Source organism: Mus musculus, chromosome 17 (assembly GCF_000001635.26).
Source record: "Mus musculus strain C57BL/6J chromosome 17, GRCm38.p6 C57BL/6J".
NCBI classification, from domain to species: Eukaryota; Metazoa; Chordata; class Mammalia; order Rodentia; family Muridae; genus Mus; species Mus musculus.
In genome coordinates, this window is record NC_000083.6 from 78281372 (window position 1) to 78306851 (window position 25480).

Below are 25480 nucleotides of genomic sequence, written 5' to 3' on the forward strand. Positions count from 1 at the left end.
TTCGGCACCCGTTCAAGTTTCCTTTCTGTCTTTCTTGGCTAGCACCGTCCCAGGTATAGTTTCTCAGGCCTGCCTGCAGCTTGCTTTCCCTTGGGAAACTCAATCCTGGCCCGCTTCTCTGGAGGAACCAGTGGACTGTTACTATACCTGCTGTTTACATATGTCTCTCCTCACATCAAAGCCAAGTGTCATGAGGTTAAGCCATTAAATCTTAAGGATTGAGGCTGCTCAGCATTGGAGGCGGGGGTGGGGGGTGGGGGGAGGGGGACCAGGTCCTAGGAAGTAGGTAGACAAGCAGTCCCCTCTGTACGTAGGACTCCATGAGAGTGAGGTATGCCATTTGATCCTTTGCAGAGGATTGAGTCGCTGTTTAAGCCAAGTGCCCAGTCTGATGAAACAGTGCCAGCTTCACAGAGCTCGTTGGAGGGGGCAGACTCTGGTCATCAGCAGCCATGCATCTCCTCGCGCCCATTTCTAATGGAGGCAAAGAGGTGTCTGAATTCTTAACTCTGAGGTATCAGACACATTGCCCCCTGGCTCGAGAGAGACAAGCTGCGATCATTTTAATCTCAGTAATAGGAAATCCGTCAAGTGCTATAGAATGCGGTATTTTTAGGACACAAGGGCCCTGGGTTCTGCTGTTGATGACCTTCAGAGTATTAAAACAATGGTGCTTGCTTTCATGGAAACTCAGTCAACTTCCCCTACCCCAGGATACCTGTCCCTCTTCTTTGTCATTGCTGCCCCCCCCACACTCTTTTGTACCCTTAAGTCATTGCATTCTTACCATCTTTGTTCTACATCACCACCACGAGCTGAAACCCTTCTTTATTTAGCTCCGCCTGTAACCTTGTCTCCATTCTAGTCCCAGTTGTCAGGCATTTGGCATGCTAGCATTTTTATCTACTGCACAAGTAGGTATAGTTATAAAACAGTTCTATACACTAGGCATATCCATAGCCCATAGTTAAAGTAAACATGTGTTTGCTGGGGTTCTGTGCTGTGACCATGGCCTTGTGAGTGATTTTTGGCTCACAAGCTCAGAGGGTTTCAGTCCGTTGTGGGGAAGGGTGTGGCAGGGCAGTTCAGCACGAGTCAGCCCAAAAGCAAAGAAGGAATGCCTGCACGAGGGGAACTTTGTCATTTTCTCCAATTTGTCCCATTGGACTAGCCAAGTCATCACCACCATCCACATTCAAGAAAAGGTTACCCCCACTTAATCCTCTCTGGAAGCGACCTCCCAGATACTCTGAGCCAACCGTTCTCAACCTGTGGGTCTCAGCCCCTTCGAATAATCACACGCCAATTGTCCTGTATATCAGATATTTACATTACAATTCCTAACAGTAGCCAATGAAATCATTTTATGGTTAGGGGGTCACCACAACATGAAGAACTGTATTAAAGTGGCTTGGCATTAGGAAGGTTGAGAACCACTAGACTAAACACTGACCAGCCTTCTGAGGGCGATGCGGTTAACAATAGTTTAGTTTCCTGTTGCAGTCATCAGACTAGACACCTAGAGTTTCTTCCCAGAGTTGCTTTTTTTTTTCTTGCCTCTGATAAAATACATGGGGTTGTTAGTGTCCTAGCCTTTCTCTGCAAAACCTAGGGTTGCCCTTTATACTGTCATGAAGGGGACAACAAAGAGTTTTGTGAAGACAGTGTTTTGACATACTAACAACCTCTCTGCGACATCAGGATGCTGCATTTATGCAAAGCTGCTATGTGCCAGGGGATGAACACCAGTGTACCCATAGATACGCCAGTCACCAGCAAAAACAATGCAGCAATGCTAGTAGTGACAGATGTCCCTGCAAGGTCTCCATGAAAAGGAAGATGTTACATTGTGTCAGCTCACTTTTACACTTGTGACTTAGCACCTCCTGTGTGTTGGAGGTCCCGGGGGACTTTTTCCCCCTCTCTCTTGTTGGGTGAAATGCATTGCAACTGTAGAAGGACACAGAATCTCAGCTTAAAAAGAAAACCTCACAAATAATTAGGCTCAGCAGTGAGTCCTGCTGCCTTTTTGAGGCGGACTTGAGTTCCAGGCGGCACTGGTTGGATTTCTCCCCACCTGGATGGCTTCCTGCCAGCTGTGCTTAGAAGAAATGTTACATTGCAGCAGAGGTTGCACAAGGTGCCTCCTGTTTCAGCCCCAAGCTTCCCGGAGTCTGGGAAACAGAAACCTTAGGGTGGCTGTTACTGTTTTAATGTAGTTTTGACTTGGGCGTTCACCTGAAGAGTGGTCCTGGGCGAATGTGTCTCTAATGATGGAACTGAAGAAGCGAGGAAAAGGGAAGTCATTCAGAGCCCCGCTGTAAATTATTTGCAGAGGGGGGCTACGTTCTCACAGCTCTTACTTTCCTGTGTGTTAGATAGGCAGTGACCCATGCCTGTCCCCTTTGCTGCTACACACTCACCCTTTGTTCCGGCCCAATCGGTGCTCTCCCCATGTTCTCATGCTGCTCAAGGGCTGCAGCTGCCCCTTCCCATCTTCTGTTTCCCACCCACACCATCCCCAGTTACCTGGGCTGCATCTGCCCACCCTCTCTGATGATCCCATTTCCTTCCTTTTAAAGTGTCTTTCATCTTCAGCCCCTACAGATGTCTCAAGTGTACCTTTCTGCTCCCCTGCAATTCTTCATTTATCTACTTATCATAACGCTGTTCATAATACATTGACATCATTAGGTTTTTTAATTTTGTCCCCACTGTTCCGTGTGCTTCACAAAATGTGGGTACTTGTAACCTCTAGTATACAGATGCAACAGGGCCAACCTGTATTTAGAAATGGATGAAAGAATGACTGAATGAGTGAATAAATGAATGAATGAAGCCCATGAGTGCTGTGTGTCTCACTTTAAAAAAGCCTTGCAGGCTCTCCCAGACCCCTTCTTTATGTTCTCGTCTGCCTCAGCCTCAGTACTGTACAAACTTGGCCTCCCCTAGCCCCGCACTCCTCAGCACAGTGGGAGTCACCTTTATCTCTCCACTCCACCTTTTCTGGTATCACTCATCCTGCAGGATTCCAATTAAATTCCATTTTATTCGCACGGGCTTCTTGTACTAATACCTCCTCCTACATCCTGGGAATTCAGATGTAGCCCGTCCAGTGCTGTCAATTAATCACACATTTCCTTACACTATTATTTAATGGTTGCACACACACACAACTTCACCAGCTGAAGGATATTCTTAGAGGTCAGCGATTTTGTCAGCTTCCCCTACCCCACCCCTGTGTATGCATTACCATTGCTAAATGCAGAATCTGTATGATCAGGCTGGGGCTTGACCCTGTTGTGTTTAGCTTAACATATGAAGTGGGTCTCTCTTAGGAAAGAAGTTTATAAGTCATACTGTGATAAGAAAATGAAAGCCCAAGCAAACATATAAAAACAGAAATAAAAAGAAAACTGCCTGATCTATAGTAACAACATTCTAAGAAAAACTGTATACCTTTATTCTTATGAGGAAAACCAAGTTTGTGGCACAGTGGAAACCAGCATACCCCATGTAAAATCATGTATACAATCTTAATATATAAGGCATTGGACTTGCTCCCCTGGCTTGTAAAGACCATTGCCAAGAAGTTGGAGCAAATCTAATTGTGAGAGAATTCAGGAGGGAGAGCCCTTTAAGACCAAGGAGAGTTAAATATCTGAAAGTCCAGCTGTTGAAACTTACTTCTCACCAAGAGCATTCACTTTGAATTCATGGGTTTGCTATACGATTATACTTTCGAAAGGGGTTTGGTTGGGACTCTCCATGTTGAAGGGTAAATTCCTCCTGTTCCTAGCAGTACTGTCTGAGCTACCCAGGCTCCTGAGTACCTATTTCTGGGAGCCCTGGCTCGGCTTGTGAGTTTCCTCCTAAGCTGTGTGCTGACACTCCACCCCACCCATTTACAGTCGTTCATGCATCAGACCAGGGCTCGATTCCCCTCTCTAGCTGTTCATAGCAGGCCTGGATCGTGCTTTTTGCTTCTGCCCTGATGAGTTGTGATTTCCCTTCCCACCCCGGCCTCTGTAAATGTGGGTTATTCTTTTCTTTTCTTGCAGCATCTCTGTTTTTTCTTCATGGTCCAAAGTCCATTTTGGGCTCTTTGTTTCTGTTCTGAGTGACTCGTGAAGGTGATGAGTATCTCTCGCTCTTCCCTGTGAAAGAATGAATTGTTGAGAACCATCACTCCTTGGCAACCTGGTGCAGAGTTGCAGGCATGCTAAATGTTACTCAGTCCCTTCCTCTTGGTACCCGTATGTGATGTTGGCTAAGGCAACTCATCCTACGTTCCAAGAGAAGAAAGAAAAAAGATAAGAAATTAGCAACCAGGGGCTTTAAGCACCACTGCACAGTAACGGAAGGAGAAGTGGGATGCCCTAACAGGTTGTGACCTCTGTGTTTATAATGTCTGAGAGTGCGTTCATGATACCTGTGCATGTACACACACTGTCATGCATAGGGGATTTGCAGCAATAGACACCTGCCATGTCTTGTGAATGGACGCAAATGCTGTCTTTGTGGAGATGGGAAGGCTGTCCTTAATCAGCATGGGGACAGCAGTGATAAATACAGCTTAACTATGTCACATACCTTGCTAATTACAAACCTTCCTCATTCCGCCATTCCTCCAGCAAAATGCAAGCCGAGAGAATGTGCGGCTAAGTCAAATCACAGCCATTCGGCGGCATGAGGGGTAGAACAGGTCTGCCTTCAGCTCAGGATTCTCGTCATCCCTGGGTTCTCCTGTGTAACGAGCCAGCCCCAAGAGCAGGACAAAAGCAAGGAGGCTCCCTAAGTCTCACTGTTTGGGGTGCTGGGCAGGCCGTTCTCTGAGGCCATTTGGGCCAGATGCCATTTGTGTCTCAGAACAGCTGGGATGGCTCGAAGGCGAAAATCGTGTATGGTCTTCCATCCTAAACTTACCCGAATGTGCCAGAAGGAAGAAGTGTTATAGTGAGTGCCTCTAGACCACGTCTCTGCCATGATGTATGGTTGAGGCAAGTCACAGAATAATCCCGTATCTGAAAAGTAGTGGAGTGCGTGCTACCTTACAAAGGAAGACGCCTCAGGAAATTCCTGACCATTTGAATCCACCGCGGTATGCATTTAACAAAGAGGTGCCCTTCAGAGCCGATGTCCTGGTTGAAGAAAGTTCCCGCAGATGAGTGACCCTGTTCCAAACACTTGGTGTTCTTCTGGCCCTGGGAATCTGTGTCTTCTGGAACTCAGGCAGGCTTTGTAGTTCTTCTCCCCGTGTACTCAGCCCTCTTCCCTTCCCAGCCGAAGGTCTCAGTGCAGGCACATGGCAAGGTGTCTGTCTGGGCACCACCTCAGCTTTAAGCATCATTTAGGTGACTATAACTCAGACCTTCTCTCCTTAAGAAATACTGGGTTTTTCTCTGCTCCACACAACGGATTGTCATTGGAGTTGGGAAAGGGGGCAGGGGGCGCGCAGAACATCTTATTCATGAGACTAGGTCAGATTTTAAAACTAAAAGCTATCTGTAAAGGATGGAGCATAGAAATCCAGTCACTGGTCACCCTGTGTGGGAGAAATGGATCTACCAGGCGAATCTGGAGGGTGGCAGTCATCTGAGGTGCACAGCTGTGAGTCCATGCTCTCCTGTCACCAAGCCTGTCACCAAGCCTAACGCAGAGCTTAGCTGGGCTGTCTGTTAGGCTAGCAGCCACGCCACTATTCTTGTTTCTTTCCTTGCTTGCTTTCCCTACTCTAAAGCCGTCTTGAGCGTGGACACCTCATTTTTGTAAAGTTTCCACTTTGCCTCTGTCATTAATCACCAGGTTTGAAGATACAGACTCACGGGGCAGACAGCAAACTGTTAAAATTTGGAGGCAGCGATACCACTACACGTCACTGGAAGTCAGCCTAATTATGGAGAGCATTCCATGCCTTTTGGTATTTTTTGAATGTTACTGACGAATTCATTTACTATATAGTATGGGTAGTCATTCATTCTAAATTTAATGAGAGTTGTCTTAAACTCTTAAGTTCTGAAACATTATGTTATCAATTTCTACCTATAAATAATGTCTTCCTTAAAAGTTATTGAAGAAAAAATGCAAGCCAGTTATTTTGAGTTTGAAATAAATTAAGTCATTGTTTATGATACCCAGAAGCTTAAAATAGACTTTGTTCTGGGTTGTGTATGCTGTGGATGCCGGGTTCCCAAGCTCCCTTTTGGCTCCTGCCTCTCTCTTGACCAAAGGGCCTGACTCCCTTCCAGAACCAAAACCCAGAGCATTTATACCTCGTGTTTTTTGAGACACTACATCAAAAATCTTGTTTTTTAATTTTTAACTCAAAATTTTTTAAGTTCATTATTTTTTCCCAGCTCTAAGATAATTAAAAAAAAAATCTTTAGATTACCTGAGTGAAAATGTTAATGTGTGGCTCCTTGCTTCGCCAAGAAAAAGTTCTTAGCGTATGTTTACCACGTGAAGGGTCCAAGAAAAGTTGAGGGAAAGAAGCTGAATCTTGCAGCTCAATCCAGTTAGCAAGTTCGACCCCGTGCTCCCTCCTCACAGGCACAGTGTGTGGGACACCAAGCTCCCTGCCTAGAACAGCAACAGAGCCTGCCTGGCTGAGCATGAACCACCCGGCTGGTTTGTCCCCTGTGAGCCAAGTCACTGTCAACCGCCATAGTGTCCCCAGTGCAGCCACTCAGGAGACCAGACCTTCCCTCTGTGATTGTCATCTGTGAGCAGATGTGTGCCTGGGCACAGTGCATTTGGTAGATGGCGTATATTCGCTGTGTCACATGAACTGGGGCACTAGAGTCAAGGCCTGCCTCTGCCTGAAAGGAGCGGATTCTTGCTCTGAGCCAGGAAGAAAGGCAGGAAAGGGTTGCATGATCTGAGAAGTCGCTTTCACCTCTGGGTTCCTCGACTTGTCCGAATCTTCTCAATTGGACGAAACCCCAGACATTCGTGTTAGGAACTTCTTAGGAGAACAAAACAAAACAAAACAGAAGGGAAACCTAGGAATTCCAGGATTCGTGAAGATAATGGAGCAATAGACAGAGCCACCCGGCGACAGGAAAGGGAGAAGAAGGCACTAGGGAAGTCCTGGAAGAAAGATGGCTGCTGTTGTAATCATTTCATCTTCTTAGAAAGGGCCAAATGAGGCACTCAGACTGCTAAAGTGGCTATCGAAGCCTTACGCGCTTGGATTATGAAGAGTGGGCGGTAAGCAGGTGAAGTCGATGATAGTGTTTGGTAGATGGCTGCGTGATTGTTGCTAGCTATGTTTCCTGTTCACGTGGCTGGATAGGTCCGAGGGAGAAGGAAGGAGCAGAGACTGTCTGGCCAGAGCAAAGGCGGCTTCTACAAATAAGGATTTACCCTATTCAATTGCTATTAGACAGTGGAATGTGGGTTTCTCTATCGGCCTCGGTCAGCTGCCTTGGTATGTGTGCTGTGGGAAGGACTTGAATGTGGGTGTAGGATGGGGAGGGCCAGGGGGCTCCCCAGAGCCTTTCCCATTCTCCCCGGCGGACCACATCAGCCCAGACACGGCTGTGCATGGATGCTTAGTGCCCCCTGGACCTAGGTGCAGTTTCCCTTCTGTGAAGATCCCAAGTTTTCCCAAGTTTCCACTGTTTGTCTTTCTTCTCTCACCCTTCATTTAGCTCTGTATTCTCAATGTCTCTGTGTTTTACACTTAGTGGCACACATGCACACACACACACACACACACACACACACACACACAATTATATTTTTGGGAGAGGTTTATATTTTGTTACCTTTCTTCCCTGTGAGTCTCAGTTTTACTTTTCTCCTCTAAAACACTGACTCTGATAGCCAAGATAGTTTCCAAATCACATCCTGTTCTGTCAGATCAGCTCCAACCTTCAGGAAGGGAAGTCCCACGAAGGCAAAGACATAATCTACATGCACCGTCATGGCCAGAGTAAAGGTCACATAGAGTTTCTCCTGAAGACCAGATCTAGGTATTTGCCCTCAGATGCTTCAGTTCCGAAATCTAGGGTGGCCCCACTCTGCACTCCCAATTTCTTTGCATTTGTGTGGGGGAAAAAAACCCTCTATTTTGCTAGTGCTCTGTTGTGTGACAATAATAGGATTCTAGCAGATCGCTAGCACGCTGTACTTGGGGGGGGGGGGGTTGATACAGACATTTGGGAGAGGGACATTCTGGAGTTCCAGAATTTGCAGCCTGCAATGGACTCATCCCACATGAAGCCAGCAGAGTGAAATCCTTGGCAGGGCTCTCCTTCCCTTGAGAAGCATGTACGTTAATAAAAAATTAATCTGCAGTGAGTGAAAATAAGGTGTACCGACTGTGTGTGTGTGTGTGTGTGTGTGTGTGTGTGTGTGTGTGTGGTGGGGTGCTCAAATCTGTTAAAAGTTCAATCAAGACTCACAGAGGGAAGACAGAGAACACTGGGCTCACTGTGGGGTATAACTCTTGCCAAAATAAAAGGCTGCCACAATTTCTAAGTATCGCCAGCAATGGGTGCAAGAAAGCTCTGGACTTCCAGAGGGTCATCTGATAGGGTTATCATCAGTAACCCTCCTTCAAGAGAAACGCCCAATTACAGACTTGTTTTCCACCAAGTAAAACAAAACAAAACAAAAACAAAACCTAGATTACAGAAAGACATAAAGCAAATAACCTGTCCAGGTGTGTGCTACCTTTACAACAAGACAGAAACCAGAGGACTCAAAAAGATACACACGTGGAAAATGGTGGAGGGTGCCTACTGTTAGTCCTCCCATTTGCCCTAGTTTCTGATTTTAATATCACGCTTCGTTTCCTACTGAAAACGAAGTAGATTTGCTCACTCCTCTGCTCAGCCACATCTGAGAAATGGGCTCTGAGAAAGTGCAGCAGTCACTTAACAACCTCTCTGCTAGTGTGTGGATCCTCTGGTAGGTGACTGAGCTTCCCTGAGCCCCTCAACACCTCTCCTATCTCTAGAGACCCACCTGTTCTGTCTTTGAAGTGTTTAACAGCACCTCAGGGTGGGTGTGGCAGACCAGGGACTATCAACAGAGCACACCCACTCTTCCCTGACAAACACATTAAAGCTGACCTTCCTGGAGGGCAGTTAGGGGCTCCCCTTTAATGCTCAGAACTCAGAGACCCCTTCTCTCACCTCTGTGAAACAGGGGTATGTACCCCTGATTATTATCGGGCCATATGTGTTGGGCACGATGCTACGACTGTTAAAAGTTGTGCTGGGTAATTAAGTTGCTTTACTCATGCCAACTCAAGCTCAGCAGTAGAAATTGTCCCTGAATATGCAGTTCCAAGAAGCCTTTATCAAATTAAGTGCCTTGTAGTGAAGTATCCTCTCCATCTGTCCTATTCTCCCATCTCAACAAAGATGGGTCTTTTTTTTTTTTTTTTTTTTAAAGATCAGTCTGTTAGACATTTTTAAAAATTCTTCTTTGTGGTATGAAGTGTTGTTCCCTTTAATTTAAACAATTCCTCCAGATGATTTTTGATGATAAATTATACAATATGTAAAACTGTACATTAACATAGGCATTTAAAGCATTCCTGACTCTTTGACACCCTATGGCAGTAGCATCTCATTTTGTTTTGAAACACATGCAAAAAAAAATAAAAAAATAAATAAAAAATGGTTGCAAGTATATTTGAAGCCCTTCTTTCTCAATTTAGAAAAGAGCATTTATTCCATTGCCCTCTGTCATAGTAATTTTTGGCCCAAAATAGAAAATCAACTCATGGCTAAAAAGCCAGAGTCTATATTAAACTCTGATGTTTTCTGAAACAAAATAATTGTAAGAATTCCATGTTATTGTTGGACCTCTCCCCAGATTGAAGAAAATATGCTTTCCTACAAGTTAAAGCCCTTACCCACTAGAAATGCGCTCCCTCTCCAGTAGAGTGCCTGCTTTGTAAGTCCTGTCCTCCAGATGTGTGAGCGCTCCGCCTTTCTGTACCCGGACTCTGTGCCTTGTGTGGTCCTCCATGAATTGAACCCAATACCTAGTCTTTATTTTGTCTTTGTGTTAGTCCTGAAAACAAGCAAGGCTGTATCGCCCATTGGCTTACCCTTGTTCTGAATGGTTCAGACTTACCCATCCCATTGGACAGAGGTCACAGCTGTTCGTAACTGCACCTGGCACTTTGTCGAGGTTCAAGGTTGTGTTTCCCTGGTAGACGTGGAAGAGCTGACTGGAACCCTGGAGACAGAGACAACCGCTTTCCCTTGGTCTTTCTACAGTGAGTGGACCGTGCAGACCACCTCCCAAGTCATCCTTTCCTTGGATGGATTTGGGAGAAGTGTTACGATTGACCTAAGTCATTAGTTACGTTTGTCCTTTCTCGTCTTTGGCAAACATATTCCAGAGCCTTCATGTATGCCTGGAATTTCACATGGGACTAAATAAACTATATAATCTGTTTTTCCAATGCATATAGGCCCCCTAATAAAAGCACAAGAAGATTCTCATAACAAATAAAACACAGCCATTATAGTGACATGACTGTCATAAAAATTATTCGTGCTGGTCATGGTGGCTTAGGCCCGTAATCCCAGCACTTGGAGAGGGAAGCAGAAGAATTACCATGAACTTGAGGCCGGTTTGGGTTTGTAGAGGATGAGTCTGTCTGAGACTCGCAGACACGTGCACATACAGGATGTTAGTTAAGGCTTAGGATTGTTTATTTCTAGAACTTTGCCTTTGGAAGGGGTAACTGAAAACATGAATGAAGCAGGATGGATTAATCTAACCTGTGCACCCTAGGAGGAACAAGACCTACCTTGTATATGTTCCTTTCACTGCTGTCTAACACGATTAAATAATATATTTAACTGCATTCTGTGGATAACCTGGGGCAAGTCCCAGCATCCAGACCCTGCAGTTTTGACTTGCTCAGGAAACAAATATATAGAATGTTTGTCATGTACCTGGAAGGAATAAACTGTCTACGATGTCAAGGAGCTTTTAGTTTCAGGGAAGACAAACACGAATTAAATCACAGTCATCTTAAGCGAGTGTTGCATATTTTAGAGGCTGAAGTGTGCAAAATAACGAAAAGCTTATGGGGCACGGAGATGCAAATTCCTGTTTGGAAAGCTGTCAGATTTGACTTTTGAACTGAGTCTTTCAGAATGAGTCAGAGTTCATCAGACGGAGAAAGACGAAAGGGCATTCTAGGCTATTAGAGTCATTGATTTTTTTTTTTCCCTTCAATGTTTAAATGTGTCTTGCAGCTGAAAGTATTTGTATTAATCTCATCTATCTTCATGACTCAAGAGAAATGGAGTGGACCCCCCTCCAGATAACCACCCAAAAGCAAGACTACATCACTTGTTTAAGATTTCCTAATACTCTCTTCTTACTTAAAAAACAAAAAACAAACAAACATAAAAACAAACGATGCTTCTTAGAATAGATCCCTTATTAGCCAGCCTTAGCTTGCCTCTCCATCATATCAGCTACCAGTTCCTTGGTAATATTTCCCTGTCCTTATCTTAACATGCTAGGCCTCTCATAGCCTGAATCCTTTGCCCCAAACTTGGCACAGTAGATTGTTTTTTGCTTTCTAGTCAGTTCCTTTTACACCTAGAATGTCTTCCTTCCGTGCCCACGCTACTCAATCTGTGACTTCTTATGGCCACCCTCCCGCTGCCACACACCATCAGCCATTTGCCACTGTGCCTCCAGCACATCAAGTAGGTGGGTGGGACCTGGAAGATTTGTCCCACAGGGATCACAGATGGACTGGCTCCCTCAAGGAATGCGCTCTTCCCAGCAGCCTTTGGCACAAAAGAAGTCACCAGGTAGATTCTCAGTTTGCAGTTGGCGTCCTTGGGACTCCCTCCACCCCTGTGGTGTGTTTCTTTTCTTGAGATGACTTTCTTTGGCATGTTTCTAATAATTGCCAGCATCACTAAACTGGCGTGCTTTGCATAAAAGACAGGTGTCTTGTGAACAAATGATTGTCTCTGCAAAGGACGAGAGTGCCGCCTCTTGGGACATGCCTTCCTGAGCCGTCAGCTCTGTTCATAGGACTTTGCAGGCTTCCAGGCTTGCGGTCCATGGTGGATATGACTGAGAATTATGGTTGTGAGACCAGGTGGTTGTGAGACCAGATGCAGGATGAGGGAAAAGGGTCGGGAAATGTAAAGATATTAGAAAGGTCAGTCTTGGGTGGGTTCCTCTTAAACACCAGAAGAAGGAGGCTCCTTTGAAGAGAGCCCTCCATCAGGATAGGGACTTGGGAGAAACTAGTAAGATCTTGGAGTAGACAACATGACAGTATGAGTGCAAAGAACTGGGAAGATGGCCTGTTGTCATCTGCATACGACTTCAAAGACATTGCTGATGGAATAAGGATTTAAGTGGGACAGGGATGGAAGCAAGGACCGTGAATCTTGAAGGCCCACGTGAAGTCAGAGTATTGAAATTGCATCGTTTACTCATCCTGAAACCTCCTAAATTGTATTAAAAGGGATGACAGGTGTGGGGTACCTCCATGTTTCTACCAGTGAGCTAGACATTTCTCATGTGTCGGCTCATTTAATCCACACAGCAGTCTTATGACATATGGAAACTTTAGCCACCTCTATTTCCATGTGCTTCCGTTGAGACGAGGATCATATAACCTGCCTGAGCTCCCAAGGTCACATTGTTCCTAGGTAGCCAGAACTCAGAAATGAGACTATCTTGTGTCAGTGTCCTTTCTAGAAGCCTCTGGGTCTTGGGTAGGAATTTGAGCTACAGAAGGACATGGGAGTGACCAGTGGTTAGAGACTTCTGACTTCCCTCCCGGGTGAGTGTGGGGGTTCCCAGTCTCACTGTAGACAGAAGGACGTCTTTAAAAGAGAGCCAGGTAGGGGTTAAAATATTTGCATGATGTGTGGATTTGTTGTTGTTGTTGTTTTGTTTTGTTTTGTTTTGTTTGTTGGTGCCCAGATTGGCTCCTGGGGTTCATTTGGAATGAAGGTTAGTATAGGAGATGCGTCCCTGGTAGCAGATCAATACTTTGGCAGATCGATGTTCCCCAGACAATGAGAGCCTATACAGTCTGCCACTTACCGCTAAGGACAAGGATAAGAGGCCTGGAGTTGACTGTCCAGGGGCATCCAGTTGGATGTCTAGAGTCTTCTGCTTCAGTGCCAACCTGAGCTGCATGTCTCTGGATACCTGAAGCCACACGTGTAGCCCCAGCCGTGGAGGCCGAGCTTAGGTTTTCAAGCAGAAGACTTGTCCAGATGTCCCCAAGTCAGTGCTTGCTCTCATGGTCCAGGGCAGGTGCTCAACAGCCTCCACAAATCACAGATGTGATTGCATGCACATTTGTAAACAAGCCTATCCCATGCTCCGGAACATCCATTTCTTTCTTCTCTTTTATAGATTATTTATTACATGTAAGTACTCTGTAGCTGTCCTCAGATCCCTTTTCATCTCTCTTCAGCCTCGCTCGCTCCGGCCCTCCAGAGCATCCAGTTCTAATGCAGTTGGCTTCAAAATGAGAATGTTTACATTGACTGTATTAAAACTTATTCTCGCAGCCAGAGAAATAGCTCAGCTATTGAGAGCACTTGCTATTCTTTCAAAGGATCTAGTTGGTAGCACCTAGGGTCCTAGCACCCACGTGGTAGCTCACAACCATCTGTAACTCCACTTCCAGAGAATCCAAGGTCTCTGCTGATGTGAGTGTGCATGTGATGGGTGCACAGATACTACACAAGGCACACATGTACACAACGAAGAAAATAACGTCTTATAAAAATCTTCTTATCACGTCCATCCCTCCTTTCAGGCTGTGATGTGGTATTTTCTCTTCTGTCCTCCTTATCTTGACTCGTCCTCTGGGTATCCCTCCTCCGTCCTGCCAGCCCATGAAAAGCTACACCAGTAGCTTCTCTCAGACCTAAGGACGTGGAGGAGAGGACCCTCTGTCAGACAACTGAACTGCACAGGGTGGTTGGAAATGTCTGCAGAGCCCCAGCCCTAACACTTTCAACAAGGAATACTTTCAGCTCTTGCTGGTCCTCTGGTCTGGCTGCTGGCAAGATCGCAGCCTCTTCAAGCCTGTCCCAGCATTTTGTTAGCTGGTCACATCAGACAGGCAATTTACAGAAATCGCCATTGCTCTGTTCTCACCATGCCCTTTCTGTGGGGCACAGTTCTAGGGTAAGCTTGTATTTTCCTACAGTGTGCCACTTCTCCTTCAGCTTCGCACCGTCTGCTTTCTAGACTTCCGGCGTCTTTGAGAAGGAAGCCATAATTGTCTCTTGAGAAATGCAGGAAGAGAGAAACCAGGATGGCTGTCCTAGTTTCTTAATTGTCTTGGGTTTGTATCTTCCCTGCATGAGAACATATCCACCTTGTTCTTCCTCTCAACAGAACAAGACAAGCATTAACAGCCACAGAAAACTAAGTTCCTTTCCTCCTGTCTCTAAGGTCAAAGTCATAAGAAATAAGCGGTCACCTGTTATGCTGGGAGCAACTGCCTGTGCTGGGGAGGGACCACTGGGCGGACAGCAGTGAGGGATCCTCTGGCTGGCTGTGACTGGTGATGAAGATTCAAGGAGCTCATAGGGGGATTAGCTGGAGGAGGGTGAAGTCCGGTCAGTAGTCCTCCAGGGAGTGGTAAATCTCTTAGGGAGAGACAGGAGGGAAGTTCAAGACGAAGGATCTCCCATAGGGAGCTATAACTATTTTCCAAAGTGGTAGTTGGACCGTTGGTTCGGTGTCAAACCTCCTTCTTTGGGATGTTTTATTCGCTGTCCTGTTTTAAATGTACATATTCCTGGAAAGAGGTAAGGGTGTGACGCAATACAGCATCAGATTTCACTAATGGTGAGGCTGCTTTTTTTAGAACAGGATTCTGTTTTATGCAGCATCATTTCTGCTCCTGACAAGCCCTTCCATTAACAGCCTCTGCAGCCTTACTGCTGCATGAAGTATAAAAATGCTTCTTCTCTCCTTGTCCCACTTTGGTTGGAGATAGGGACACCTCTCCCGCTTCGAAGGCTCAGGCACTGTCTTCAGATGTGGAGGGAAGCCAAAAAATTTGATGAACTCTTTTTCTAGAATGCTTCACAACTTGGGACTTGTGTTTCTTATAGGACGTGGGCAGAGATAAGTGTCTGTGTTGGGAAGATGGGCCTGAGATGGCATATAGCTTCCAGTGTCCCGCTCTGGAGAGATGTTATAGTGGAGGGATGTTAGAATAATATTTGCTATTTGTGTGCTAGTGCCCACCACAAGGCACATCTCTGAGGCACTCCTGCGCTTTGCAGAGAGGGCTGTGGGGTGGCGGAAGACTCCCTCCCCACAGTTGCAATGGTAATATTCCCCTTGTTTAGTGTCCTTTAAAGTTTCTCCCTTCATTCTTGGTAAGCAGACAGACAAGCATTGATTTTTTTTTTCAGGGTAGTTTTTCAAAACAGGTCTCAGCTGCTCCATGATTCCAGACCCCCAGCATTTAGCACGCCATTTCTTCTCCCGGAGTATAGAAAGAATATATAAGTTTGCAGCTGTTACACTCCAGGCAAAGCAAGAATTGTGGGGAAGTTGAGGTCGGGGACACACTGACCCAGCTCTGAAAGTCGGGATTGAAGGACAGCAAGAAGGGAGAGAAGTAAGCAGGTGCAGGTGTGCTGGGCTTTAGGAACTGGGTATCTGCCAGTGAGGCGCGATAGAAAAGAGTCTTGATCAGGCGGCCGCATTGGGTGGGGGTAGGGGGGTCATAATAGTGGCAGTAGAGTTTCAAAGTTAGAAGAATGTTTCTTCTGAGCCTGTACCTTATTTCCTGGGTGAGCAAACCAACCTCCTGGGAACTGGAGTCAGTGGCTGATAGTTTTACATTGTTCTGGTGGGTGCCAAGGGTACAGTAAGTCACTCTCTTCTTCCTCATTCCTGAGAAATGCCATTCAGAGCAGAAGGAGCCTTTGTAAGGGATGGCGAGCACACGCTAACGGCTGTCCCTGCCTGTCCCTGCCGTGACAAGGTTAAGAACTAGTGCCGCTTGGTAGTCCTCAAGTGAGAAGCAAAACTAATCCACCCGACCCAGCCCTGCACACAGACGCACAAGGGTGCTGGCTGGGTGATGGAGCCTGGGGAAATGTATGGGAGCGGTCCCTCCCTGGCTGGTCCTTAGCCACAGGACCCCAGAGCCTGTGCTGTAGGCAAATCCCACTGTCTTTCTTTCACATTGTGATCTGAAAAACCCTGCCCCTCTGAGTTCCCCATTCCCAATGTGGAAAAACAACGCAGGACCAGGAGGCTGGCCCAGCAGGTAAAGGTGCCTGCCACTGATCTAGTGACCTGCGTTCAAGTCCCCAGAACCACATGAAGGACAGGGAGAACTAACTCCCAAAAGTTGTTCTCTAGTTTACATGTGTGCACACGTGCACACATGCACATAACCGCATGAGCATGTGTGCGCGTGCGCACATACACACACACACAAATAAAAATAGGAATATTAAAACAAACAGCAAGAACAACAACAAAAACCAACGCATGTCTCCAAAGCTCTAAGTTAACAGCCATGAATGGGAAAGGGTAGGTTCCAGCTTTTTGCTGGATATATTTGTTGCTCATTTTCTTCTTCCGTAAGACATCCCCTCATTCACTGGGGAAACTGACAAGAGAATCAATATGATTGTGATTTCTTAAAATAAGCAGGTACTCTCCAAGACTCAGGTACCCTGTCTATTTATTGTTAAACGTCAGAGGAGGGAAAATTAATTCTGGAGAAATCCTTTTGGGTATGTGGTCCTAAGGGCTGTGTGTCCTCAGTGGGGATGAAAGGAGAGGCAGGGATGGCTGGGCATATGAACTACAGGCTAGGGCTGGCTGGGGCATTCAGTGAATGGCGGGTTGGCCATTGGTGCTAGAATGGGAGCGAGCAGAGCATCCAATACTGTGCTCCAAGAGACCAGAGGCCAAGCTTACACACAGGAAGCTGTGTCTGGGAGGTTCTGCACTGCCTGGGATGGAGCCTCCTCAGGAAGTGAGTGCCCTCTAGGGGTTTATGTGATTTCTAAGGGCTCTTCATCATTCCACTTAGGCCCTCAAGAATCCACTACTCTAGGCAAAAAAATAGGGCCGCCCCTCTTAATCAAGCCCCACCTAGCTGCAGCAATGATTACATTGTGCGGAAACTTACTATCATGGCCGTTTTGACTGATCATTACCATAATATCAAGGATAGCATTAGAGGCCTCTCCCCCACCACCCCCCGCCTCTGCTGACAAATTACCTATACAGATGACCACTTCTTTGAAATGTCAAAAGAACAAAATATCCTTAACCTTCTTATTTTATGATCTCATTTATATGGATTCCAAAAAATAGGTTGGCATGTTAGATATGCAGGAGACATATCTTACAGACTTGTAATGGCCAGGGCTGGAGACAGGGGAGACAGGGGAGACAAAGGCTGCAGCGGTTTTGCTTAGGGTGAAGAAATAGTTACAGGATTCTATACTTCAGGAGGGTAGGTGCTGTGTACGTGACTTTCATCCCATAAGGATGAGACATACGCTCAGAGTATCCTTGGGTTGCTCTGTACGGAGGGGACTTGTTTGATTTGACCATCTAGGGCCTCTGCCTGTATTTCCCTTGCTGTCTTATCTGTTTGTTAAACTAACTAATATCTCTCTTCGCTTCCAATTATGTCTCATTCTGTGCACTACCTATATACACAAAAAGAGCATGTGACCAAAGCACACAGTGAGCAGAGTTCCAAACGAGTGTGCCCAGGTGTTCAGAGGAGCTGATGTCTACAAGGCAGCTGGACCCACGGGCCAGACAGAGAACACTCAGGAGGCAGTTAGCAGCGAGCAGCAGAAACAGTGAAGCAAGAGTTGGCCTAGGGCAGAGAGAGAGCATTGCATAGGAAAAGCTCTGGGTGATGAGTGCTTCTCCGAGACACTGATAAATGGAAGGAGGTGGGGGTGGGCGCAGGAACAAAGCTGTAAGCTGGGTGTGGCCTGGCTGGGGCAAAGGGAAGCAGCGCAGGAAACTGGGGAGGGGTGAGTGATGACATCAGCCACGCTAAGCATCTGTCTCATGTTAGTTTCTTAATCCATCTGTTTTCTCTTTTGCCTTGCTTGCTCTTATCCAGGGTTTGGGGTAGGAGGGAGGGGAAGGTTAGCAGGGAGAAGAGTAAAGAAATGATAGCAAAGGAGAGGGTGAGGACAAAGGTCAGTCAGGATGCTTCAGCGCTTCCTCCAAGGGACTCAAAAGAAAGTCCCGCTTCTTCACATGGAAAGCATAGAGAGCAGGAATATGTACATCTGTATGGTGTGGGCAAACTGGGGGTAGGGGATGTATTAATGGCTACCTGGACAAATGAGGGAGACCTGTGAGCAGAGGACGCACGTGCATGGTGTTCAGATGTACGAAATTGCTATTGGGTCCGTTTCAACCTGACCCCCCAAAAAATTTTTTAAGACTTTTTTGCGAGATCTGAGCCTTACAACAGGTGTGCAAGATATTTCAGGTCTGAGTCCAGATGTTTGCCTTTTCAGAGTCCTTCCTCAGTTCATTCATTTTTAAAGTGCTAATTTTAGGTTCAGAGGACTCTTATCAGAAGTCAAAGGATGGCACCAGGTCGGAAGCGTGTGCTGGCACCTGGGGGTAGGTAAGAGGAGAGGAGCCAAGAACACCCCAACCTACTTACAATCAACCATTTAATCTCAGTGGAAATTGTCAGAGAAAAAAGAGCTTCCTTTTCTAAGTGAGTTTGCTAAGCATTTTTTGAGTAGTTTTTAGTTCATTTACATGGTGCTTTTATGGGTACCTTTTACCCTTTTTTAATAGGGGCGTGTGGACACCGGGAAATGTGGTAGATCTAGGGCAAGGTTAGTCATGATGTTCCATGTGCTATGACTTCCCACAGTCCAGGAGAGGGTCCAGCCGAGAAGTGCACATAAGTATTCAGACAGAAGGGGTACTAGAATGTTCGAGAACAACACCAGAAGAAGTACTTTGGGGGCATACGTGTGCTCTTGGGTGTTTAAGAATGACTATCTCCAACCTATCGCCAGGCAGAACGTGCATCTAGAAGATGCAGCAGAAACAGTTAGCTACTCTTGTAGGATGCCATCAGTTTTAACTGCACCAAGGTACTAGGAATCAGGTGTGGCCCCTCAGTATGAAGAATTTAAGTTGTACAGTTGTGTAAGAAATATGCCCAGCTCTGATCATAGCAATATGACTATGTCGCTTAAAACTGTAGTGGCTAAGCACTTGAGCATGGAGGACTACGGAATTACCATACTCTATGCTACAAGGCCAGTTCATAGAACTCAGCCCTAGAAGGTCATTGTACTTCAGGGATACAAAACTCCACCTGTAAAACAAGCAGGCACTTGTCTTAAAATGTAGACAATAATATGATTACAGTAAAACATTAATGAGGTTTTCACTCCCGTTCCCTCAGGAATCTAACCATCATTGCATGTAGAAGAACCCAAAGAGGAATGGAGGGCGCAGTGTCTCATTCACATCTCTCCAGTGGCTTCTTCCTTTTTCATTCATTAATTTATTTACTCACTTTACATCCCGATCGCTCGCAGCCCCCCTCTTTTCCAAGTACCCCCCTCACATGGACCCTCCTCCCACCACCCTTCCCCTTCACCTCTCTGAGGAGGAGGTGGCCCCCCTGCATACCAACAAGTCACTGCAGAACTAGGCACATCCTCTCTCATTTAAGATCAGACATGGCAGCCCAGTTAGGGGAACAACATCCACAGAGAAGCAACAGCTTCAGGGACAGCCCTTGCTCCAGTTGTTGGGGGACTCACATGAAGACCAAGCTGTACATCTGATGCACATGTGCAGGGCTCCTTGGTCCAGCCCTTGAACACTCTTTGGTTGGTGGTTCAGTCTCCGGGATTCCCCAAGGGTCCAAGATAGTTGATTCTGTTGGTCTTTTTGTGGAGCCCTTATCCCTTCCGGGTTCCTCAGTCCTTCCCCCAACTCTTCCACAAGACTTCCCGAGCTCGGTCTAATGCTTGGCTGTGGGTCTTTGCATCTGTTTCGGTCATCTGCTGGGGTGGAGCCTCTCAGAAGACATTTATGCTAGGCTCTTGTCTGTGAATCCAGGCTGACAGATACAAACACAGCCTGGGATTCCGAGGAGGAAGGCAGGCCTGCAGTGTCCCTACTGGTCCTCTGAGGACAGCTCAGCACATTCCCCTGGTAATTGGCAGGGGTGGCTACTGCATTCATTTATGTCCATTTCACACAGGGCACCTGTGTATCCAGTGTCTCTTAATGGTCTCTGATGCAAACTTTAACTTCATTTTCATTTTAGTTTGGGGTCAAGTGTAAATGTCATTGAAACTCTGGGCCTGATTATTGAGATAGTCGAGGACTATATGCATATTTTAATTTATCAAGGATTCAAACAGTAGGAGAACAAACCAATCACTCAAACAGGAAAGGGGGAAAAAACAGAATTAAAGAATCTATTAGTAATTCTTCCCTGATTGTAACACCACCCCCACTATACATAGAAACCCACATATTTCCTTCCACTGTCTTTCTCTTAAGGACAGTCCTATTTACCCCTTTCAATCCAATCTGGCATCTCACTCTGTCTTTCTACCTACCATTTGACCCATAGTCGTTCCCAGTGGCGTCCCAGGACCAGAGGCCAGCAGCTTTTTCCCTATCTCTCATTGCTATGTCTGTATGCTGGGCTCCAGCTGCCTGAGCATCTTAGTAAGACGCTTACTTCATTGCATCTGAGAAACCTGTTCAGGTCGTTCCTTGATTTCTTCACTTACCTCTATTTATCGGCTCCTGTGCTTAGATAGATTTCACAGCAGAATTAAAGTCAGCAATGACCAGAGCTCATTGCTCATGAAATACCTCATCCCGTATGCAAAGATACATGTACCTGTGGTAGCTTAGAATTCAAGAAATCAAAACTTTCTGCTTCCAAGACAGCTGTCACAAAGTCCATTTACTTAAACCTTATGTTCTTCTGTGTATAAAGAGACTTCAGTCTTTGGCACGAAAACGTAAATTAAGTACTGCTCAAGGTGACTAGAAAGCCAATAACTTAATTGAGGAGGGGATAAAAACCTCTAGAAGATGCCTACACATCACTAGAAACAAGGCTGCAGCCTGGGGCTACAGAATGGAGGGAACACTCATTCCTTGTGAGCATCCCTGACCTGTGTGTATAGAGATGGCCTTGCATCATCTGAAAGTGTTGCAGTGAGTACCACCTGGTTAATGAAGAAATGAGGTGAAATGTATTTTCCAAACTGGGCAAAGTTAAAGTGGGGCCATATATATGTATGTGTGTGTGTGTGTGTGTGTGTGTGTGTGTACACACACACACACACACACATACATATATGCACACATATACACACTTACACGCATACACACACACACACACACACACACACACACACACACACACATGAATGACATGAGATAAAGTTATTTGGAGAGTTACTTACTAGCACAACCGTTCCCTCATCCCTTTATCATACCAGGTAACCAGGTTGTATCACGTAGAGTAGGTACTTGCCACTTTGTTTGGGGGTCTCCCGACTTCTGTGTTGTTATTTATTCATGGGGTTTTCCTTCCCTTTTCTTTGGTTACAGATGCGAGTGTCTCTCTGGCTTATGTGGTTTTCCCGTTTGTGAGGTGGGATCTACTCCCCGAATAGTCTCTCGTGGAGATGGGACACCTGGAAAGTGCTGTGATGTCTTTGAATGTGTTAATGGTACGTGGGGTTTCTCTTGTTCTCAGAGAGTGTACATTTGAAAGCAGGAGGAGGAGGGAGGGTCAACCTAGCTATTTCCACCAGCTAGGGCAGGGTGCATACTTAGGGCCATGCTGAAGATCACTCAGAGAGGAGGTTTGCTTAGTCACTGTGTGGCTAAGAAAGATAGGAAGGGAACTGTCATATTGTCACAGGGAACCTCAGACACAAAGTAGCAGATTATATGATAAGATCTGTCAAAAGTTCAACTTGGGAATTCCAGGGAAAGGGAGGGAACATAGAGCCTATTACATACTTTCTGTGTCATCCAGTGCCCTGTCCCCATTGCTGTCAGGAGATAATCTAACTGAAACCTCATGGGAGCTAGCACAATTTGTAATAGAAAAGACCTTGTTCTTCCAGGGCAGTGTTTCTATGGTAGAGAACATCTTTGATCAGTGTGTGGGACCCTATATTGATCAGCTTTAGACCTGGCCTTCGAGAAGATGTCCTTCAACAGAATCTGCCTCTTACCTTCACTCTTCTCAAGACAGCTTGGTATTTGGCAACTTGACGTTTATTAAAGCTAGATGTTGGGAGAGTAGAAAACCTGAAATGTGCTTCTTTGTTGGAATTGTCATGAAAAAACAACAACAACAACAAAATAATTGCATAGACTACAGCCACAGGCTATGCCTGGATGAAAGTAGGCAGAGTTAAGCAACTATGACAAAATGCATCAGACACTCGGAGACTGGCAGTGCATACTGCCTGGGAGAATCCAGGCTTGGCAAGGTCGCTCTCAGGTCCCTCCTCTACAAAGAGGTCTTGCTAAAGTTGAATCCCTGTGACCTTGCATTTTCCAGTCACAAGGTCATGGGTTGTGTTGCTTTGCTTTGCACTGAGGAAACACCGATAGTGTGGCTTGCTGGTTAAGAACAACCTCAGACCAAATGAAGTCAGGCAACGGCTCCCTCTCTTGCTGTGTAACTGGGAAAGGCTCGTAGCCTCCCCGCGGGCCTCCGTTCGACGACTCTAGAATGAACAGAGTACTGGTAATTATACCTCAAGTATAAATAGTCTTGATTATTCTGTGTGCTCACATTCTGCCCACACTCACAGAACATTATGGGTGACGGTGGTGGAGGATGGAGACAGTAAGGCTAGAGTAAGCATCCTGATACACCGATTTTATAAATAGCGGCCTACGAGGGAAGGCGTGGGGAAAGTCCCATGTGCTTAAATCTCTTTGAAGTGCCTTCCATCAGTCTTGTTACCACCCAGTCGGTGGTTCTGTCTGGTAAATAGCAGCCAGTGGACAAGCAGACCTTTTCCCTCTGGCAGTGCTATGGGTGTGATTTATGACGGGTGATATTCTGCGAATGCTTACCTTTCACCGTTTTCGGTGAATACTTAGCCTGTGCCATAATTCTTGTGCCACTCGAAGCAGTAATCATGGCCCCTCAGCCCAGGGCAGGCAGCATCTCTATGTGCTTCTTCTCACTGCTGCTGTCTGTCACTCGTTCCGTAGGGAGAACTGCCAGAAAAGGGTAGTCTATCCCATCACATGCCCACAGACATTGGTTTCTTATGTGTCTCAGGGGGTCCCTGGGTTTTCCAGATTGAAGCAAGTGAATGATCCGATTGACAGCCATCTTTGCACCCTTGAGAAGTGACTGTTACTACGCTGGCTTGCAGAGGGGTCACTCCACAGGAGCACCCACTGTTTCACTGTCCAACACTTGGATCTGACGTCCTTTTGTCTTCTGGAAAGAACGCCCACCGTGAGAACATTTGCCTCATTTCTGTGGATAAGGAAGATCTTCCATCTTCTTTCTTTGCTTCTTGATTCTAGAAAGCCGAGCACCACGCCTTCCTGTCGGTCAGAACATTGACTGTCCCTTCTTCTCCATGACTTGATAGGAGTCTCCATGGCTTGTCCTTGCTTTCCCTTGACCTTAAGGGTAGAATTGACCGTCTGACAACAAAGCAGAGACCCAGAGTTTGCTATAGTTGCTTCTTTCCTCTCAGCATAAATTTGCATTGTCATTGTTAATATGCTTCCTGTCCTGGTGTACATTGTCTTTGCTATATTGGCAGTTCAGGTGTATAAGACTGAATAGTAACTATAATCCTATAAGATCTACAATTCACTTCTATAGGATATTTTTAAGGACAGTCTGTCTTTGCCCATATCTTACTTATTTTGACATAAATATATATATATATCCACATGTATTTGTATGTGAATATGTTTTGTCACCCAGGTGATAGGAAAATATCACCTATGTCACAGCCTCACCATTAATAGATGCTATAACATAGATACTATAATTAAAGGTTGGTAATTATCACTTAGAAAAGCTAAGCTTGCTCTCTCCTCACCCCCTCTCCCTTACCCCCTCTCTCTTTGTGTGTGTGTGTGTGTGTGTGTGTGTGTGTGTGTAAGAGGGAGGGACCAGAAAAAGGATAAACAGGTAGAGGGATGAAAACAGAAGAGAGTAACTTGCCTATCCACAAAGACTTGGGGCAGGTATACCCTGAGAACAGGTTTAATAACATAGTGGTTAAATATTAATTAGAAAAGAAAAGAATAGTCATAGGGTTGTCAGCAAAACTGAAAAGTGAAAATTAAACCAAGTATATACAAGTATGCAGGCTTGTGGGTGTGTATAGTTTATGTAGTTGCCAGAATTAAACATCACGCCATGCCGGCCTGACCCCCTCCCCACAACTTCCCATCATGAAAATGTAAAAGGATCTAGAGTCAGATACACAGTTCGTATTTGTAGAGGCAAAGGGCCTGCTGGACAAAGCCACACATAGTCCCTAGTGGCATTTTTTTTCTCACATGGAAATTAAGAAGGCAGCCCTGAGCACTAAGTTCTGTGTTCAGTGATTTCAGCAGCACAAATAGAGAAACCAGTACACTGTTGTGGGACTCCTGCACAAAAGGCAAGACACAGCTGACATTCAGGGAAAGAATTTTCAACAAGGCAGATGTGCACAGCTGCACCTGAGGTGCCTGGATCGCTGGCTTGGGGTCTGAGAAGTCCCCACGGACGTCCAAGGAAGACTCCAGCCGAGGTTGCATTCAGGGGCAGAGATGTCACAGTGGGACTTGGTACCTGAGTTGACCCATGGGCTTACTTTGTTTTTTGGTTTTTTGGGTTTTTTTAAACATACATTAAAACAAAGGTATAAATTGTAAAAATGGTCCCAGATAAACTCAAAAGCTCCTAAGTTCACCAGAGAGCTTTCTCCATAAACCTGGTTTGGCTCCGTGTTGGCGGAAGGAGGAGAAGAGAGTGACTGCACAGGTTTGCCCCGAGCTTCTCGGATACAGAGCTTGCTCTGAGAAGAAGGCTCATGAGGTGACATCAGAAACCACGGGTCAAGTGTATGACTGGGTGGTAAACAGCCAGCCACCTCCTTCAAGAAACAACTGTATCTGCTCGGGCTCCCAGACAAATGCTTTATCAGCCTGCTGACCTCACAGGTGCACGTGCCTGTCTGCTCTAAGGTGTCCTATCTTCCCAGTCATCTTAGGAATGGCCCACCTCTCAGTACATAGGCTCTGGCTGTTGAGACACAGGGTATAGAATGCGGAAGTGAACAGCGGCCAAGCGTACTGCTTCCCAGTGTGTACGCCAGGCACGTAGAGAAATACATTAGGTTTGAAGGACAGCATCAGCAGCTAGTTTTTCCAGCGTGACTTAGTTTAATTTGTTCCCCAAGTAAGTCAGTAAAGTTCGCTGTGGTAT

The 25480-nt window shown here is 45.9% G+C and overlaps 1 protein-coding gene and 1 long non-coding RNA gene across 6 annotated transcripts in view; both read left to right on the forward strand.

The window, feature by feature from the left end:
* The window catches only part of Crim1 (cysteine rich transmembrane BMP regulator 1 (chordin like)), a 176360-nt gene that overhangs the window by 81139 nt on the left and 69741 nt on the right, over positions 1–25480 (forward strand). For 2 of the 5 annotated variants that reach the window (XM_006524601.4, NM_015800.3), the window contains one exon: positions 21616–21737. The exons of the other annotated variants lie outside the window; for them this stretch is intronic. In XM_006524601.4, coding sequence (XP_006524664.1) covers positions 21616–21737 — 122 coding nt within the window. The remainder of the gene's footprint in view (positions 1–21615; positions 21738–25480) is intronic. 5 annotated transcript variants of the gene reach the window in all.
* On the forward strand, positions 2–6991 carry Gm41620. Its single transcript, XR_876966.1, has 2 exons — positions 2–130; positions 287–6991. It is a non-coding gene; the product is annotated as a predicted gene, 41620 (long non-coding RNA).